The following is a 21,896-nucleotide window of genomic DNA, read 5'->3' as shown; positions in this document are numbered from 1 at the left end:
AATCATGTATTGATTAAGTAAGTAGTTACACATAACATAGTAAAACCTTGAATTGACAAAGATATGAGTTACCTACGGTAATTGAAAAATCAAAGTAGTATAAAGATTAAAATACATGTACATAATACTATAACCCGGGACCATCCAAACTCTTCCCGGATGCTCTACTAATTGAGCTGCTTGGTTGTCGGCTATCGATCCGATCCAGAACCGTTACATTAGTATTATCCCCTTCCTTTTCACTCATCGCCCCTCAAAGATTCAACACACTAACCGGGTTTTTTATATTCGCCTTTTTAGATTCCGAGACACTCCAAACACTATCGTGATGGTGTACCAATTCAATTGAGATATATATAAATATATATATTTCAAACAGATGAGCCGAAGCTCAGGATAATAGAAAGCCGGAGCAAATGAAAAAAAATTACTCTTGTGTTATAGATTAAGAGGGAAAACATTCTTTTTTATGCCATGATATATATATAATATTCAACTAAGTCAGGTTCTGATTTTCTGTACATGTATGAGTTTGACTCAAATTCAATTCAAATCACTGCATTTACGAATTAATATCAATCAAGTGTTGTATTCATCTAGATCCTATAGAAAACTGTATGTTTTAGAAAATAGCCGCTGCCCTTTGGTCAGTTCCTTAGAGCTGTGTAACCATTTATAATTACATGTACACATTAAACATTAGATCGTTTTATTTACTGTTAACTCTTCGTACAAGGATTTTGTCTCTACTACGTTAGGCATCCTCGAAATTATAGGGGTTACTATCACTGTCGTCATATGCATCGCTGGACTATGTCATAGCAAAAATTTAACGAGAAAAAAACCTGACCAATCAAAGGCCTACAAAGACTTCCTTGGAAGATTATAGAGAGATGCCCCATTTCAAAGCCGTACAGTGTACCGTTTTTCAAATGTACATAAAAGGACCAACCTATCTGTCTTATTTACTGTAGCACACAGAGCCTCCACTTTTACTATGACATAGTCCACGGTTGATGTTATGAGAGTGATAGTAACCTTTGGGATTTCGCGACTGATTGTTAGGTAGAAAAGCTTTTAAGTTATATATGCCGTAACTAGGCGAAACGTTTGACATGTTTTTTTCTTCATTAATCTTTTGAACACCATAAAGTGTGATTAATTAAGCTGTGGAAATCATTCTTATGGCTTCAGATGTCCGATAAACGAAAGTTACAACACAGAAATTATGTACTGTAAAATAATTGGTTTTTATGTGTAATGTATGTTTATATGGAAAAATACATGCAGAGATCACTTTACAATTACTAATAACATTATCAAAATGTTAAATGAAATTAAAGACCACAATTAGGCTTCATAGTATGGCAAGCCAATTTAACATTTATTGAAGGAGCAAGGTCTTTCCAGCATTTAATCGAATTATATAAGATATCTTATAATCATAAGGGCGCACGAAGTGCGAAGCACTTCTAAGGTAACAGATACATGAAAATATAAGAAAAAGCACAATCTTCAAAATTCAATCCTACACACTGACAGCTTCTGTTTGCGGCCGCCATTTTTTCATACATATGGGGAGGTTGTGCGTTGCTCCGGTACTGCTTACCCCAGTAAATATATATTTAACTAATGCAAATGCATAACAGGAGTAATTAAACATTTTTTTATTATTTTTTAAATAATAATAATGACACTCTGAAAATTTAAAGCTATAGAATGCAGTCAAAAAATCCACCAAGGCGAAGATGAGCACAAGGAATCATGGCGTCACATTACGTCAAGAAATGGCGCGAAATCATAGGATTCGCATACGCGGCACTCCAGGCCTTGAATGTACACAGAGAAATCCGAATCTTTGAGTTGATTACTTTGAGTTTATGCAAGACAATTATTACATCATATACTTCTATAGTTTAAAGTGCGTCCTTTTATTTCTAAATTATGTCTTCTACATGAAATAGAAAATAAATTTTTTTTTGCCGTGCATGATTCATATTAAAACATCTGGCTGCGCCCTTTAAGGCATTGCCTTCAGTCATATAATAAGATATCTTATATATATGAGATATCATATATCTATATATGATATCTTATATAATATATAAGATATCTGTTATAGTATACAAGGTTTCTTATATAACATATAAGATATCTCATTTATTATATAAGATATAAGAATTGAGGAAAAAACCCAACTGTTTTGAACATAGTGTGTCCTTCACAACCACAGTATCACACACCAAATGCTTACTTTTGTCTGCCATCCAGATCACAACCCGGTAGATTATCACGGATTTCATTCTTCATTCACAACGATGACATGTTTAGTTAACCCTTAGTTCAGTCTCTCCGTACAGGTAAGCTGTGCAGGGCAATGCTACATCGCACCTTGGATGCATACTAGGAAGATAATGTTACATCATATAACTTTATCAACGAGAGTCCTCCCAAACCATAATAGGAAGTAACGCTTGAGCGTTATCGTTGAGCTCTCATAGCAATATATATATCACCAGATTACATTACGTCTGGCGAAACAAGAAACCGAAATTCTCGTCATATCAGATGTAATATAAACAGTTATGGGTCTCTAATGAGAAAGATATAAATGGCGAATCTTTTGCAGTGCTCTTGACTTTTCAGTCAATAGATAAACTACTTCACCGGACGCAAGAGGCTACAAAATCAGTTCACAAAGAATCCAATGTCCTGATTCTATCTAGGAAACTCAAAAGTAAGAAGAGGACTTTTAGGAGACTATTCTAAAGTCCTGTGACGTTCTCATTGTCCTGTTGCATTTGACTAAATAACCATGAAGGAGCGACAAAAATAACAAAAAGTCTCTTAACTCTTTTATAGGGTCGCAATCGTTTTATTTCTTCCCCGTCCGTTCATTATATGACGCCTGTTGCGTTATAGTCCTAGCGAGTTCGCTTAATATCCGTCACTGTTTCAATTTGTTTCGCTTCGAAATTTAAATTGAAGAAAAATACTTACTGCAGAACATCAATGGGAAAATGTTTCTAACTTCTATAAAAGTTCTCTTCACAGTCGGTTCCTTTAGAAACTACTGTCATTATGACCAAATCGCAAGCAATGCTATAGAAGGTGAAGAAATGGAATAATAATATTATCTCTGGAACTGATTAGATATTTGTTATTGTATCACATATTCACAATGATCTTTCGTGAGAAAAATACTCGAAATTAAATACGAGGTTTAAATGCCACTTGAACCAAAATATGAAGAATACGAAGCTCTGCTATAATGAACATAGGCTCGCGAACACACGTGAAGGATGAATGACAGGATATGTTGCCTTCGATACGGAGATATTGTCCGCATTGTAACTAAAAAGTAGCAACTTTGAGGCATGAAGTTGATTGTCTGGGTGGGTTTTTTTTCCACCCCCCTTTCTTGTTACACATGTATCGACACAGGTTGATACAGTCCAGTGTAACGATAAACCCGAAAACTGTGACCAGAATGACCGAAGCAACCCCTCCCATCGCTACACTACTAGGCCGGGAGTCGTACACACTGACAAGGCGACGTCGATGGGACGACAGACTGGTCTTGTTCACCAACAACTCGTACTTTAACGCTTGTTGCATCTGCTTGAGTTCCTCGTGGCTGAGCTGTGTCTGGTTGATCGGAGTACAACACATTCTACTACATGTGCCGTTCTCAACAGGATTCGACACGATCGGCGGAGATATGGCGTTTCCTTGTGTGCTGATGGCGGTGGCGATAGAAGACATCATATCCAGTTCAGTCGTTTGTTCAGAAGGCGTCATATTGAACCTAGTCGTTGTTTCAGAAAATGTCACATCCATTCCAGAAGACGTGACCGCCGCTTCGGTGGTGGATATAGCTGTCGGTACGAAGGAGGTGGTATCCATGTCAGCTGTCGAGACAGTGGTCGACATTTCAGTAGTGGAATCTGCTTCAGTAGTCGTTGAATCAGTGGAATCTGTGAACATAAAATCGGATGATAATGCTGTATTTCTCATCATCGGAGCCCATGGCTGATCGCACTACACTACGCTACACTTATCTTAAGTGTCGCGTAGTGTATACAATGCGATCATCCGTGGGTCTCCGACGATGACTGTGTATATTTGTTTAATAACGTCTGTGTCTTATCATGAAACTACGGAATCTTGTAAGACGCACTGTCAAAACATAAATGAATAAATAAATAAAAACATTTTAGCAAAAACAAACTACACACAAAATAATTTTAGAACTAAATAAATACTATCTTCTAAGATATACAAACCAAATCTCAATATAATGAGGAAATTTATTTCATTATCCATCGTATGCAGTGATATATATTTAGATATTTTTTCCATTACTTTTCTCTAATTTTCTTCATGTCGCTTTAGTATTAATAGTCAGTCCTTAATAATTTTAAAATAATATTTGATAATTTTAAAAACTATTAATATATAATCTAAAATCTCGATAATAAGCCTGAATGGAGAATAGACAGGTCTTGAAAGTAAATTATCTCAAAAATTAACCGACTTTATCTGAAGTGTAAACAATATGAAATCGTCCTTATGTTCTGTAGTGTTGTTATTTTATTTTGTACATGCATACGTGTATTTGATTTAAACGGCAGTTAAAACATTACGAGAGTTACATAATGACCTAACTAGGTTTGGGAAATGAGACATTGTTTTCTCATTAACATCGTTTATTATATAATTCAGCTTGTATATCCACTGGTTAAACCTTTATCCTTATCGAAGGTTTGTTTAGGGGAAAAATTACGAACATTATACAATGTTTGACGGTAAATATATGTAAATGTATTAACATGTTTATTTATGTTTTAGTTTGAACACCGATGAAAGAGTAAGCCTATCATTCCTTACAGGATATCTGACTTCGAAAATAAGACGGGCTTGAAAATAGATAGGTCTCTAAAATAAGCCTGGAATTTCCTACCAAATCGAATATCGAGCTTTTAGGGTATATATATAATATAAAAAAACTGACGTTGAAATTAAGGCAGGATTGAAACATAATTCAAGGACTAAACAATTAAGAAACAAAAAATCAAATTACCAATTTGACAAATAGCTTTTTTCTCTTTATAACATTCTGTGGTACGCATCTTATTGTTTTTTACTCGGACACATTGCTCATCCCTACATTTGTCTGGTTCATTTCTGTCCCATTTCCCCCATCCCTGGTAGTTCCAGTGCCCGTTTGAATCGCATCCTACACTGTCATTGAACTTCATACTAATCCAATATTCCTTGCTGGTCCTGGAAACAGTGATAAATAAAAGTACATATTAGTATCATTCATTTCAGGGCTAGGTATTTGTAAATCGCATTGAAAATCCGTACAAGTAAACTGTAGTAAAGGGAAATCCTGCTAATGTCGAGAAAACCTTTCCGCCATCCTCGATACTCAGTGGTTCTGATCACTTACGATCTTAGACCGAATAACCTGTCTCTTAAAATGAGCTCCTTTTCTTTTTGTTGTCGTTTATTGATACGCTCATTTTAGAGACAGAATGGACTCCTTCATAAATGTGGTAGAAATGCAGCCATCCTGGTCGCGGTGGGTTTTCAAGTTTGTCTTGCATGTATCGCCAACATTTTGGATTTATTTCATTATTAAATTAAAAATACACTCAACTAACCTTGTCTCATGTTGTAATCAGCTATATTTTAGCTATTTCAGTCGTATAATCACTCTCGTCGCTTCGGTTCGATTTTCAACTCGACCGCCATATCTACTTAAGGATGTACTCCTCTGAGAAGTCAAAATTTTCTTGTATCAAACTTTTTTTCTCATATGGATTTTTGGAAAGAAGAGTTCATACCATAAAAGAAAATGAAAGAAAAAACATATGTCCGTGTGCTCATTTTTGAGTTACTGTCACTCAAAGATACTTAGTTGACAAAATATTGGATTTTATGGGAATATTGGCGTTTTGACCATATACACAAAAGATTAAAGCAATAATATCCTAATGAGGTGTTTGATATGTATGGATGTTTGTAGAATTTATCTTCCAGTAGTCTTCTCTTAAAAAATATACAAGTATTGATTAATTAGACTAATTTTTTTTTCTCAGAATAACAACGTCGGCTACCCCTACCCTTTAATTTTGAGCTACAAAATGCACCATTTTCAGCCATTTTTGCCGAATGGAAAAAGTTCTGGTATTAAATTTTTGTTCATATTTTGCATATCAATAGGGAAAGGTTTGTTCTATCAAAATCATACAGAAAAATTTGGGGTCGGTGTGTTTACTTTTTTGCCCCACTTGAATATTTGTTATTTTTCGGTATTTTAGAGTAAAAAATAAAAGGGCTCAAATTACCATTAAATATAAAAATAAAATGACAAAAATGTATCATTTCACACATTAATGCTCAGTATTTTAATTACCATGAGCCTAGTAAAGATTTACAGCAAAAATTAGCTCGATACAGCTAATTATGCTGGCGCAGTGATGATTTAAGTAAAAACAATTTCAGTAAAAAATGGTAAAACTTTGGCTCCACTTCCATGTCCAATATAGAATGGTTTATAAGAATTAAGTTCCATACACTTACTTCCTCTCTTCCTTAGATCAACACCTTTTGTCATCAAATCTGTTGCTTCCTTGAATGCACAGCTTGCTTCATGGTATGGGGGAAGCGTATCATTGTAAATTAATAAAAAGAAAACACATAGATTTCTTAATAGGTATGGTTTTATTGCCGGTATATTGCATAGTGTATATTCAAACTTTTCCTCATAAAACAGGTACCCACAAAACCAGCCTTGTGGTTTCGCCTTTGAAATCTCTGATGGTTGACCAAGTTTCAACGCTGCAGGAAAAAGGCGTAGCTGCAGCAGCATTGATGGAAGATTCATCACCAGATGCTATCAAAGGTTATTTCGTTAAAAACTATAAAGAGGAACTTGGTTTTCTATCTCAATACTACTTTATATATATATCATAAACAATAAGTCATTGAAATACCATTAAAGCACTCTACAAATGTGTAAAGTGTACTACACTAGTTAAGAAAATAGACATTGTTGACTTGAAGATTCTTTAATTGGATTTCTGAATAATCAACTTTATGATCATGAGTTTTATGACAAAAAGTGTTTCAATTACTACAAATGCCAAACTTATTGATAAACCATAACTACTGAGTGTAATTCTGTATCTGAAGCATAAGACTAAAGAATACATTAGTCAGAAAAAACCCCAACTGTAACAAATATTCAACATACGGTGTACCTTGTAAAACTTGGTCTGTCCATATATGAATGCAATATAAAGTATACATCTATATCCAGATCAGTTATTGATAAGAATAAGATAAACATTCTTGATTATTGCTGAATAGATACCACTATTTTCATAAAAGTAGAGATTCTGTTGTAACAATCAAAAGTGGGAATATAGACATTTTGTTTGTATCACCCGAGATGCTGATTGGGCACGAAGTTAGTGTGATAACACATCTGGTCGACCAAATTTGCACACTTGTTTTCGATGAGTGCCATTGCATTTCAGAAGTGTAAGTTACACCAGTGTATATATATATAATGTTTTGTGTTGAGGATGGCAACACAATGTGAAGTTCAACATGATCAGTGTCTGGTTAAATGCAACAAGCCTAGTATTCAATTTCATTTCTATCTATCTTTTGTCCTACTAATAACAAATTTTGAAATACATATCAGTTCTTTGTCTCTTTTTGTCACCTTAATGAACTCATCAGACAAACATACAAAAATGTACTCAACATAAAATTATGTGCTTCCAACATCAAACATCTGTTATTAATTAATATCTTACTACACGTAAGAAATCAGTATTGTATACAACTCTTCCTTGACAGGGGTTTGGATTTCCGTCCAGATTACAGGAAAGTGGCAGACATAGTTAGCATATTTAATCATGTCCCAATTCTATTTCTAACTGCTACTGCAACACCTAAAATCCAGAGTGACTTGTATGACCTACTAGCCCTTGGTGATGACACAGTGGTTATTTCAAAACTTCCTGAAAGGTGTTACTTTCTTACTTTCTTCATAAATCTTAAAATTTCAACACTTTATGCCTTATTCACATGAACTTCTTAAAATTAAAAAAAAACAACCCCAAAATGGGTATGATTAGTCTGCAGCTATATAATGAGTTATCATATAAGATCAAAGCCTGGGAACATTTCAACTGTGATTTCCATGCTTTCTCAATGCAATAAGTTATATAATGATATTAAAAATACATATGTAATGTTAATATACTTTTTTCTTTGTTTGATTTTGTATCAATAAATCCCATCGATAAACCATGTTCAATTAAGGACAGCCTGTGCGTGTGTGTTCTACAACATCTCTCCTACCAGTTAAAGAAATACTATTGCATAATCAATAATATCATAAAACAATTCATTCCTCTTTCAGACCAAATGTCTACATCCTTGTAGAAAAATGCTCAGAAAACATGGAAGATAAGTTAGATTGGGTGGTAGAATGTGTTCGGAACAAACAGGAAAAAATGCCAAAAACTGTCATTTATTGTGGCAATTTTCACAATTGTGAAAAAATGTACATGTGGTTACTAGAGGAACTTGAGGAGAAGGCTTATGTCAATGGGGAGGAAAGAACCACTTCAAGAATTATTGAGGTGTACCATAGCCATACAGATGCCAATTCCATGGAGAGAATTTTAAGAAATTTTAAGAGAACAGATGGCAACATAAAAGTAGTTTGTGCGACAGTTGCTTTTGAGCTAGGTGTTGACATTCCAGATGTAGAAATTGTTGTAAACTGGGGCCTTCCCCCATTAATGATGACATTCTGGCAGGAGATTGGTCGATGAGAGGCCTAGAGACCTGATATTGGGCCTGTAACATGTTGGGATGAAGCACTACAAAGTTTATTAAAATGAATGACATTGACTTTCATTCAAGGCCATAGGGGTTAAATAAACGAAAATCTTCAAATGACTGTATACTTTATGGCATGTGGAGACCGTATATTGGGCATGGGATGCTGGATCAAGGGCTACCAAGTTTGTTCAAATGAATGACCTTGACCTTCATTCAAGGTCACAAGAGTCAAATAGACTAAAATATTTAAATGACTTCTTTTTAATAACCAAGAGGACTAATATTAGGCATGTGACATGCTGGGATGAAGGGCTTCTCAAGAACTAAAAGGCCCAGGGCACTGATATTGGGCCTGTATCATGCTGGGATAAAGTTTGTTCAAATGAATGACTTTGATCTTCATTTAAGGTCACAGGGGTCAAATAGGCTAAGATCCTTTAAAAAACTTCTTGTGAATAACTAAGAGGCCTAGAGGCCTGATATTGGGCCCATGACATGCTGGGATAAAGGGCTATGAAGTTTGTTCAAAGGAATGACCTTAATCTTCATTCAAGGTCACAGGGGTAAAAAAAACTAAAACCTTTTAACGACTTCTTCTCAAGAACCAGAAGGCCCAGGATACTCATGTTGGGCCTGCAGCATGCTGGGACGAAGGGCTATCAATTATGTTCAAAGGAATGACGTTGACCTTCATTCAAGGTCACAGGGGTCAAAATGGCTAAATGACTATGTTGTATTATGCCAATAGTCAGATTGCCGATAAGGCCCATGGGCCTCTTGTTTTCTGAATATTGGCATCCATTTCAATGTTTATTATTTTTTTTTTAATTTAACTTCATATCATGCCAACAACAGCAATACATGGAATAAAACTCCTTCCAATTTTAGAATGCTTTTGTGTTGAATTTTTGTTCTCAAAGATGAAAGCAAGGTCACAGAAACTAAAATAAGAAATAATGCAATTGAAATTAATATGTTGATATCGAATGCTTCTATACTTTTGCCTGTGATAAACACTGCCAATACTCAAATAACTAGTCAGGATTATAGTATATGTGATTTCTAATATTTGATATATTTACATTTAGTGGACCGGCTTAGCATAAAAAAATCGTTCAAATTTTGAAGAAAGCATAAATCTTTGCATATGGCTTCTTTAGGACGTAAGGCTTCAGGAAGAAAAAAATGGACCCCAAAAACTCATGGCCTCTGGCGGCCGCCATATTGGTTTAATGACCGCCAAAAACCACATTTTGCGACCCATATATCACGTTCTATACCAGCTACACCCAAACTTTAAACGTCTACACCAATATTATTGATACTTTTGATAGTGTTAAAATTCATGTAGAAGGACCGCCATTTTGTATTTCAAGATAGCCGCCAACTTTGCGAACTACATCTGTATATAATACATCTAACTGACAAAGCTGACTAAGCAAATAAACCTGCAAAAATAATGACAGTATTTATATTATTGTAGTGCTTGTTACATGAATATTTTGATTCTAATTTAAATTTTAAAATGACAGCCATTTTGAAATTCCAGATCGCCGTTTAAATCAAAGTTGTTTCAGAATTCTACTGTGTAAGTGATCGAGCAAAAAATCAAGTTAACACTCTTAAACGTCTTATTATTATTGATACTTAGGATTATTCTGATAGCCTTAAACTTCATGTAGAAAGACCGCCATTTTGCATTCCAAGAAGGCCGCCAAATTTACAACATGTACCTATTTTTATATATAACAATAATATAATAATTGGCTTAGATGACTTTAAGCAAATAAAACACCTGCAAATACAGTGAGAATTTATATTTTGTAGCATTTGATACAAACTAATTCGGTTCTCAATCTGAAATTCAAGATGACCGGCAGCATTAAATTAAAGGCACATAAGTTAACCGAAACGGCTGATAATATCTGAAACATTACTTTAAAACTTGAGTCCCTGAAAATATTACGCTTAGCATTATTCTCTAAACCAATATGAATAGATGAATTTAATGAAAACGTTAATTTCCATAAAGCGGGTCGTTTATGATCCCCGACGTCGTCCTTATAATTTCACCCTTCCGGGCCGGTTTCGGACCTTTAACTCTTTCAGTGTAAAGCAGCTTAAAAAACCATTCATGTTTCACATCCATTTTCATGCCTAAAAGATAATTATATTTCGAGAATCAATTGTACACGATAGCAATATTTGTCATTTTGGAAAGAACACTCATACAAGAACATAAAGTTAATGCTTTAACTCTAAAAAGAGGCTTTTACAGAGATTTTTTTAACACAAAATGTAAGTTCGTATTTAATCAGAGAAAAAAATCACAAATTGATCTGTGAAATCGTCTATCCTGAATGAGATCTTAACTACATCAGCACAATAATCTATTAGTATATGTTACTAGGTCTACAAATGCAAGATGTGCCAACTTATAAAAGATACTGTAGAGACTCATTAATGTCATTCGGAAGAAAGATATGATATCTGATAAACTGTAGAGAGCAGGGCATGTGTTTCCGAAAGATATAAATAGTGAAAAAAAAAATGAGGAAGATCATATATCATTTGCCAGCAGAATGGAAATATTCATGACAGCAAACGAATATATTTTGGTTAAAGCAAGTGGATGTTATCACACCTCTATTCCTGACCACAGCAAGGGAATTATCAGAAACTATTTAACCAAATCACTTTTGCAGTCATCCGAGAGATACTTTGTGTGATGGAGAAATATCAGACCTGCAGGCAAAGTACTAAATGCAAGGATATCATTTTGGATTCGTCTTCCAAAGGAGGTTTCATGGATAAGATGGTCCCACTTATATTGCATAACCACATTCATGCCCGGCCGTCAACCGCATCTCAGGCAATTTGATGTGTATTCAGGGGATGATATTCCATCTATTGACACTAATCAGATAAAATATCAGGGAAATTGGTTTGATGCAATCCCGAACGACTCCAACATCAGGAGAATCCAATTACGGAAGGACTTCGAGTAAGTTCCTAGCATCCACTTGGATGTCTACCTGTCTGACATAACCCCTTGTGGTACGTCTATCAATTTGACAGTAGTGGGACTAGAATTAACCACAGACAAGTCCTTGCGAAGATAGTCACAAGTACCTCTATGTCAAAAATTACAAATGTTAGCTGAACCTCCGAGCTAGAACTCCCAATCTCATTACTGAAGATGAATGTTGCAAAGGCACGACAGACGATGGTGTTGAACTAAAGACGATGGTGTAGATATGAAGCGCTTCATTTAATAATTTATATCACTTAATTACTAATTGTACATCATGGATATTATTTCATTGTATTTCATTGTATGAGATATGGACATAGAGGCATGTTACGTGCCTGCGTCCATAAAATATCTTATAAATCTTATTAAATGTTGTACTTTTAATGTAACAACGTGGTGTAGAAATGAAAACAGCGTTGTGAGGTGTCGCTTGACGTGCTTCTGTTACGATGACATGAAAACGGGTCTCATTTGAGGGTGATGTACTAAACCCATTATGGCCTGGTTGAGAGGGCACTATTGCCTCATAGTACTTTCTCGTGATGGGATAGTGTCCTCGCCTTCGGCTCAGGCACTATTCCATTCCTCGACAACACTAGGCCTATGAGTCAAAAATGCCCTCGCAAACAGGCCATAATAGATAAATATACATTATTAAAGTCTCAAAGAACAAATACAAGAGGATATGTTTATAACTGACCTCTGTCAGAGGGCCTCATGCCCGTCCACTCCAAAGTCTCGATCGTAGGACGAAGACAGACACAGAGGTAATGTTAAATGCTAACGCTCCTCATAAAACATATGAGGGCCTTGGGCTAGGAGAGGTCCCTCATGCACCACCCCCCCCCCTAAACCTCCGAACCAATATTTTTCTGAACCACACCTTTTGACCCACTGATCACAAACTCTCATTGCATAATTTGGATGAACTTACGGTTATGACGTCCATCAATGATTGGCGCGACAATCTCGTATTGAAAAACAATTGTAAAAATCTAGTCATATACCATTGACATTTTTCAACCGAAGATCAGACCAATTGAGGTATTCCAAGATGGGACCAACAATAGAACAACAAATACAATCAATCAGGGACCAAATAATCCAATTCATATGTAGATGATTTCTTACAGCAGGGAAAATGCAAAAAATCCTTGATTTCACACATCAATAAAATGGTGATTTTTTCACGCAATTTTTTTTCTTATTTTAGCTTTGACGCAGACAAAAATGTTTCCCAACAGCAATACTTATTTATTTCTACATAAGTTTTTTGATCACTTATCAATCTAGCGGTAATGCATTCAAGAAAACTACATAAATCAAACCAATGGTTTTACATCGTATAAATTCCGGTTATGACGTCATCAAAATGGCCACCATCTCGAATTTCACTGAAAAAATGCAAAATAGTTATAACACTGATATTTTTCAACTGAAGTAGACAAATGAGGTATCAAAATGACCACAATAGAACAACAAATACATATCAGGGCCAAATTATCAATATATGTAGTGATTTGTACGCAAGAAATGAAAAAAAAATAATATTTTAAGCTCAAAAATGGTGATTGTTCAGCAAATTTTTCATACTTGGCTTGACGCGGCAAAAATGTTTCCCAACAACAAATTAGTACTCGTAATCAGTTATTTAAACTCCTATCAATCAGTAAAAACAACAACAACAAAAATATACAGGAATGCAAAAAAGAATTATTGTTATACCCTCAATTGTGTAGATTAGCAGTGCCTCAAAAATAATTATTATAGCACAACGCCTAATGATAGCGTAACAAATGTAACCTAAGCTAAGCTTGTGTTTCCGTTAATATCATTAGCAGTTTCCAAAACGTTTGTGTCTTTGAAAATGAGCAGATTCATTGTTTATTTTCTATGCATATCATAAGCAAAATGAAGGATGGTTACTACAGTGTCACATATGTCTTTCACTGGTTCTCAATGATAACCATTATCATTGCGCGTGCTTTCTCGCCTCACTGCACTATCCACTGAAGAGACTCGCCATATCTGGTAGCTGGCACATGCAGTCCGAATCAGAGTAATCGATATATCGGTATCCAATTCGTTGAAAGTCAGAGCGTCGTCTTCGACGTCGATGAGCTGATGTGACACTACATTGCCAGTGTTGTTCTAGCCTGTCTTCTTTTATGACCCATCCATGGCAAGAGTTCATATCAGGAACAACAGGTTCAGAGATGTGGGATCTCTTTCAGATTCTAACATATCGTACATATATGCTGTTTTAGACTTCTCCGGCATGATGGGAATTACACCAGATCCACATTCATTTGTTCTCCTTAGCACATAGCTCCATAATTCGTATGAAGTACTATTCATCAATCGTGTGGACCCTCGTGCAACCATAAATGGCACAGGTGATATCATCGAGGTCATTAATGAGGCCATAAATGTTAAATGCTTTTCATTGGTCTGACTTTTCCCACTCCCTTGAAGGTGCTGGTTTTGTCACATCTGGTGTATGCGTAAAGAGAACATTGAAGACTCTCAAGTAAAAAGTTCTCTACAGTGCTTTCCAGACTTGGCAAAGAGTGAAACTTCACTGCAGACCGCATCTATACTATGACCTCAAAGAATCCATCTGTGCCAACTATGGTTACTGAGGTTCACAAGAATGAGGAATTGTGCTTCATACGAATTAAGGAGAACCAACCCAACCCTCCGCAGAATGTGGATCTGGTGTCTTTTCCATAATGCCGGGGAAGTCTGGAACATCATATACGATATGTGAATCTAGGTGAAACAAGGTAGGAAAGAGGAAGAGCTCCAACATCCCTGAAGCCGATGTTTCTGATGTTATATCATGGACGGTTGACAAGTTAGAACCACGATGGTAACCCGATAATGTAATGTCACATCAGGTCATCGAGGTCGAAGACGACACTCTGGCGAGAAAGCACGCACAACGAAAATGATTATCATTAAGAACTAGTGAAAGAAATATGTGACACTGTAGTAGTAACCATCTTATATTTCCTAACGTTATACACAGGAAGTAAATAATGGATGTGCTCATTCTAAAAGACACAACACGTTTCGAAAAGTGTCATGGTATTTGCGGAATTTTAATTTGATACCCTATAGCTATTAGTTGGCGTTTTGCTGTAATAATTCAGTTTGAGAGGCTACTAGTCTACAATATTTCGAACATGAAAAAGAATTATTTTGAAGTCCTACTTAGATATTCAGCCAACTTTAAATTCAAATTTGTTAAGATGTAAATCGTTAATAGCCAATGTTATATTCAGGAAATTCCAAGACACCAGGAAACTGTAGTGTCAGTGGTTTGGAAAAAATAACAATCATATGCCGCATCAGGTGATGTTTTGTAAACCAAATGATGGTATAACAACAATTCTCTTTTGCATTTCTATATATTTTTGTTGTTGTTGTTGTTGTTGTTGTTGTTGTTGTTTTAACTGATTGATAAGAGGTCAAATAACTGATTACGAATAATAATTTGTTGTTGGGAAACAATATTGCTGCGTCAAGCCAAATATGAAAAAAAAATGCTGAAAAATTATAATTTTTGAGCTTAAAATCATTTTTTTTTTCATTTCCTGCGTTCAAATCACTACATATATTGGATTATTTGGTCCTGACATGTATTTGTAGTTCTATTGTGGTCATTTTGATACCTCATTTGTCTACTTCAGTCGAAAAATGTCAATGTTATGACTATTTTTCATTTTTCAGTGAATTTCGAGATGGTGGCCATTTTGATGACGTCATAACCGGATTTTACACGATGTTAACATTGGTTTTTGTTGTTTTCGTTGCTTAAACTGATTGATAAGTGGTCAAAAACCTTATTAGAAATAATAGTTTGCTGTTGGGAAACATTTTTGCAGCGTCAAGCCAAATATGAAAAATTTGCTGAAAAATCTCCATTTTTGAGGTTAAAATCAGATTTTTTTCATTTCCTGCGTAGAAAAATCACTACATATATTGGATTTTTTGGTCCTGATATGTATTTGTTGATCAATTATAGTCATTTTGATACCTTATTTGTCTACTTCGGTTGAAAAAATGTCATTGTTATGACTATTTTTCAATTTTTTAGTCAAATTCGAGATGGCGGCCATCTTGATGACGTCATAACCGGAAGTTTCATCCCAACTTATGCAATGTTAACATTTTGATTTGTGATCAGTGGGTCATAAGGGTTCAGAAAAATATTGGTTCGGAGGTTTGGGGGGGGGGGTGCATGTGGGACCCTCCTAGCCCATGGCCTAATATCATTAGAGAAATTGCTCAATACAAGCATGGTTAACACAAAAGCGCGCACGATATTGAACAAGCATGGTAAACACAAAAGCGCGCACGATATTGAATTCTTAGAGGAATTGCACCATACTAGCATGGTTACATAACTCTAAAGTCCCATTATGCTTTCACCAAACTTTGCTAAAATATACATTAACATCCCTTATGAAAAGTTCTTCATTTGGTTTCTTTACAATGAAGATAATTACGCAATAATCAATTAGTAAAGAATTCTTAAAATAGAACGGGTTGATTTGCATAGTTAAAAATACCTCGTGTATACGTATGTGTTCGATACCCGGATATAGTAAACAAAACAAGCATGGCCGAGACAGAGGGCAGTTTTGAGGAAACGGTGAGCAATACAATGTTCTATAATTGTTTAGTATATGATACATATTAGATTCCACAGATTATAAATGTGTCCTGTCAAAGGTTACATATAGTTTATATAAAGCTTGATACAAAATACGTATTAATCGAAAAATAGTGGATGTAAATAGTGAAATGCATACATGGGGCACCATATGGGGTATTTTATCGTACAAATATAAACACGTGGCCGTGTCATTTTTGGTGATGATCGGTTGTATATCTAAATACTTAGAACATACGTAAAGAGGTGGACTAATAGCTTACTATATACATGTATTATAACTGCTTTCTATTTATTCTTTGGGTATTTTATAACGATATTCGTCTATGAAATATGTGATAGTACATGCATGTACATATAGATGAAAGATCACTGGAATCGACGCTAGTCGAGATACATCAATCTGTATGTTGTATCTAGTTACCGATTCCTGTCGAGATTTCATTTCTATATAATTAACTGATTAAATGTTTTTCGATTACGTTTCGTGTATTTAGAAAAGGATCATTATATACATCAAGTAGTGATTACCAGGTGCATGAGTCCTAATTATCGTATGGGCATTTTTAAATATAGGCCTACAATTTTATGTACACGGAGCGAATTAAACTAATCAAAGACTCGCATTTATATTAGTACAAACGTCAGTATTAGAGTGAACTAAGGGGATATAAATATTGTCAGACTATTGGAGTTTCATCATTAAAAAGACACAACATATATTATTTTGACCCTTGATACTACCTGGTGGACTATCATTTGCCGTCGATACGTAATTCTTACGAGTGTGCATCCATTTTACGCTGAACATGAATTATGTTTATTAGCATTCAGCCCATTTGTTTTCATAGGGAAAATTCGAATTGTGGAGCAAGTCTAAACGTTTATGCGCTAAATGAAATATGTGAGAAAAAATAAGTTCGTGATGCCTGCTAGGACTTTACCAGTCTTATTTAAACGGATATTTTCCCCATTTTCTCTTCTTTTAATGAAGGACTGATCCAGGTTTTCTTTAGCTGTTTAGGTATACTTTTCCACCAGATCTTCTTCACTTGATGAACTGTATAGAAATCATTAACGGACTGCTTTTATACTCCATTTTTTAATTAGTACTATTCAATCAAACCAAACTATTCTACATTTTGTACATGCATTCCTTTTCCTGTCCCGTGCATGCAATGAATTATGAGATAAAATGAATCACATTGGCCTACATATGTGGTTCATGCACGGGTGTTTGGCTCTATAGACATTTTTTTCTCTCTTTATATATTGACACAGTATTACATATACATTTGTACATGTATATGTCATATAGAGAGAAAAAAAGTCTATAGAGCCAAACACCTGTGGTTCATATACATGTATCTTTATATGTAGCATAAACATATATTATGTATATATGTTTTTGCATGTAGTAATTACAAAGTTCATAATAATGATCTTATGCTACAATGTGGATTGTACTCAGTTAGTAATTCATGATCATGATCACTTGTCATTAATATACATGTATCCGATAATGCCGATATCGTCGTTGACCCTACATGTTGTCTCAAACACTGGTCTAAGTTTCATGTACATGCTCGCGATCGGTCTGCGATGGAGTAGAACATGTAGGTTTTCCAGACTTCGTATGTACATGTATGTATATCTATATAGCAGGTAACGACATGGCGTGTTTGTGTTTACTTTCATTTGTATACGAGTTTGGCGAGTCATCCCGTGGGAGGCCTCATCAGGTAACACAAACGTACGTGTGTTCGGTTTCTATGTGCACAAACGTGTGTTCGGTTTCGATGTACATTTCAACAAAGCTAGATTAGACCCTATATGCATCTATAAATCTTTATTACAAAATACATAAGATCAGCAAATACCATCGCAATTATAATTTTGTTAATTGCTTGCTTTCCATTCAAGAACAAACACTTTTTGAATAGTTTTAGCCTAGTTTTATATAGAGACTACAGTACATGCATGTACAATATGTATTTGTAGGTCCACGCGTGGAATGCGTGGGATCGTACACGTAACGTGCAGTCGATCGCGATCGAGCAATGCAACTTGACCGCTATAAATTGTTTGAAAATCGTTGTTTGAAGGAACGTGCACGTGGTGAAGAACGGACCCATGTGTGTGTTCGCTGACACGTATTTGGCGAGTCTTCAGTAGTGCGTTCGCCATGCACGATGTTGAAGTTTGTTAGGGAAATTCCACTTTTTTTGTGCCTGCGCATGCGTACTAGATTGTTTTGGCTCTGGGGCGGAACTACGGATTTCCCCCTCTCCGAAGAGGGGTTTTCTATTGTTTTTTAAAAACATGGAAATGTTGGGCATTTTTTATTAGCAGATATTTTCATAAGGATATATGCTCTACTATTCAGCAAAGTTTGGTACTTTATGACGATATTTTTTCACCCCAAAACATAATGGGGCTTTAAGCGAAATTCAATCCCTATATAACATCAGAGTAATGACTTACAGTCCCAGGGCCTGTACGTGATCAGTGACGTAGTCCCACTTTTCCTGGCTGTCCATCACGAGCAGACGACCACCCTTGCCTTCACAGTACTGTACAGACTCGTGCCATGTCTTTTGCTTGTCGCTTTCAATAAGTTGCAGATTTGAAAAGTAAGAATTTATCACTGAAATGGAATTAAGGATTTATTAAAAGCTGTCTTGTAAGTTTTATGTTAAATACCTTTAATGGAGTCTTCTTTTTAGGTTACCGTCAATTGTGCATGTTATTGATTTTATCCTTAAGGTTGTTTCTGGTTAGGTATATGTCTCATTTCAACAGTGATCTAAGAGTTTTTGTGATTTTCAAAAAAACAATTGTACTCTATTTGTAGCAAGTTGCATTGCCTTATAAATTTGTGATGAAATTAGACTGCTATCGTTTTTAGAATTGTTTAAACACAAGTTATAAGAAATTACTGATTTAAAAAAATATGTATTTCTTACATTCTGTAGAGAAGTGAAATTTCATTTTTTTTTACTCCAAACTTTTCACTAAATCGCTTGTGCGATAGCATTTTTAGCTAAATTTTTACATTTTTAGTGTACTAATGTAGTTATTTTAAATTTTTAGCAAGAAATGGTAAAATCCATATGTATAACAAATATTGTAACGGGACCAAAAATCAACCACACCCATCCCCAATTTTAGGCCTGTTTTAGGAAAAGCAACCTTTTTTTTCTTTTCAACTTCGAGATATTAAAAAAGTCTTCAGAACTTTTTCTCTAAAGCATTGAGTCTGACAAAAATTGTCTGATATTGTGGGCAATAATAGTGGATTGACCGTGTGGTACCAACATTTTCTTAACTAAAACACTGGATCTGTCTATTTAATATGAAAACATTCGTACTTATCAGACAACTAATTTGGAACATATTGCTTGAGCTTGTCGTGTGTATGGTAAAAACTGTGAAATCGGTAAAATGGGTCAAACAGCTATCTTTGATATCCTCAAAATCAAGCAAGCCACCATATTATCTTTATTCCATTTTCAACTTTGGTATGAACTCCTACTTCCAAAAATCTACTTTAGAAAAAGAGGTTAGCCTTCAGAAAATGTTAACTTCTCAGCAAAGAAGATCCTAAGAAAGCATTTCCTGTAATTTCGTGAAAAATCATTCGAAAACTATGGAAAAAATGTCATTGTTTTAAAGTGTACATGGTACATCTGAACGTTCATGGTATTTAAAACGGAACCATTTTAACTTTAAAAATCAAAAGGTAAAGTTGGAATATACCACCGGTGATCAATATGCATGTATATTTGATTTGAAAGTAGTCCTTACCTTCGAGAAAAGCCATGTACACAAATAGAAATGTAGTGCTATCCATGGCTGTTCTGTCACAGTAGCTCTGACGATGTCTAACTGGAGATCTACATTTTCAGTCTGCGCTATGCTATCCTACCTATTATAACTTGTACAATTCACCCACCTCCCCTCGGGCACAGTGACTTGGTACGAATTTCTAACCAACAATATCTATATACATGTATATATTACAGTATTATAATAACTTTTGGTTCGTGCCAGGTCCCTGTGGTCTCAAGTGATGAAATTATTCACCTGATATTCAAATAGTCAGAGCATGGAATGAAAATAAATCATTTATCATTAAAAAAGCTTAAGGCAGATGAATGGCATTGGTTAGGTAATGGTAAATTATAGAAAACAAGGAAATTGTCACTTTTAATGCGTTGTGTAGCTCGTTTTTCATTCGTCAATAAGTATTTAATTATTAACAACTACGGGAATGCTATCGCTTTAATCAGGCATTTGTTTGACTGCTTTTTGAATTTATGGCGATCGTTGAAACAATGCGTAGTTTTAATATTAATATAAAAAAATATAGCATGTTTGATGTCCTTTCCAGGCTTTAAAGTGAAATAGAGCTTAAAACGGATAATGTATGCTCGATTTGTTTGTTTGAGATTTACGGTCCATCGACAACTAAGGTCATAATTAGGGCCAAATTACAATAAAAAACCCAGACCAAAGCATATTAGCGGATTTAACGTGAAAGGGGTATAAAAAGTATATCCGATATCAATACCATACGTAGAAATCTCACCCGAAAACCCGTCAAAAAGACATATTTCCTGGTCAAATTTCTACAGTTTTGTGGACAAGAATGTGATGATGGCAGCAGAAATGATTTATTATAAAAATGAAGTACATATAATTCCATTTCAATGTTTATCAACCAGTAAAACAGGTATTTGGCAATTGATCCGGTATAACTGCAACATATGATAAAATAAATGGTATGTGTATTTGAGGTTTGATTTTGTAGCCGTGCGGGTAGGGCGTCATAATTCTACCTGCTGACACTAGTGCATGGATAAAAGGGCGACTTAACAGGCCCCATGGGTTTTATGAACATTCCTGAACTTTAAAGGCCCAATATTCGTATCTTTCTTATTTTTTTTTATGATTTAAAAGAACGTTGAAAAAAATCCTGTTGTAAATCATGCAGAGACAGGACTAAATCGAAGTCAAGATGAGCGATTATGAATCGGAATATTTTAATAAAAATCAAATAAATATTACACATCGCTAGGTGGGTCCCACTTAGTCAAACAAGCCGGAGTAAGCCGACATTGTAACGTCCTTGCCGAGAACGTCATGTGACTACCGTAACTACGTAACGTCTGTCCGAACTCTTCCGAAAACGGGTCATGAACTTTCCGATTTCCGTTCGGCAATAATCGAAACTTCTATGACGACCATTTTAAAATGAAGGCATGTATACATGTATCGACTTTCAACAACTGTTGTAAAAAAGTT

General features: G+C 35.1%; 1 protein-coding gene across 1 annotated transcript; it reads right to left on the bottom strand.

Moving 5' to 3' along the window:
* Nucleotides 1-2,507: 2,507 nt before the first annotated feature.
* Nucleotides 2,508-20,513, bottom strand: LOC138322194 (uncharacterized). The gene is made up of 4 exons (XM_069266245.1): nt 20,397-20,513; nt 19,074-19,236; nt 5,084-5,286; nt 2,508-3,977 (listed from the first exon to the last, which is right to left on the bottom strand). Exons 1-4 carry the CDS (start codon nt 20,440-20,442, stop codon nt 3,355-3,357), a joined length of 1,035 nt encoding a protein of 344 aa, XP_069122346.1. The 5' UTR covers nt 20,443-20,513; the 3' UTR covers nt 2,508-3,354.
* Nucleotides 20,514-21,896: the final 1,383 nt, after the last annotated feature.

This window comes from Argopecten irradians, chromosome 4 (genome assembly GCF_041381155.1).
Source record: "Argopecten irradians isolate NY chromosome 4, Ai_NY, whole genome shotgun sequence".
Classification (NCBI taxonomy): Eukaryota; Metazoa; Mollusca; class Bivalvia; order Pectinida; family Pectinidae; genus Argopecten; species Argopecten irradians.
The sequence above is the reverse complement of the archived record's forward strand: the minus strand, read 5'-3'. Positions and strand labels throughout refer to the sequence as shown.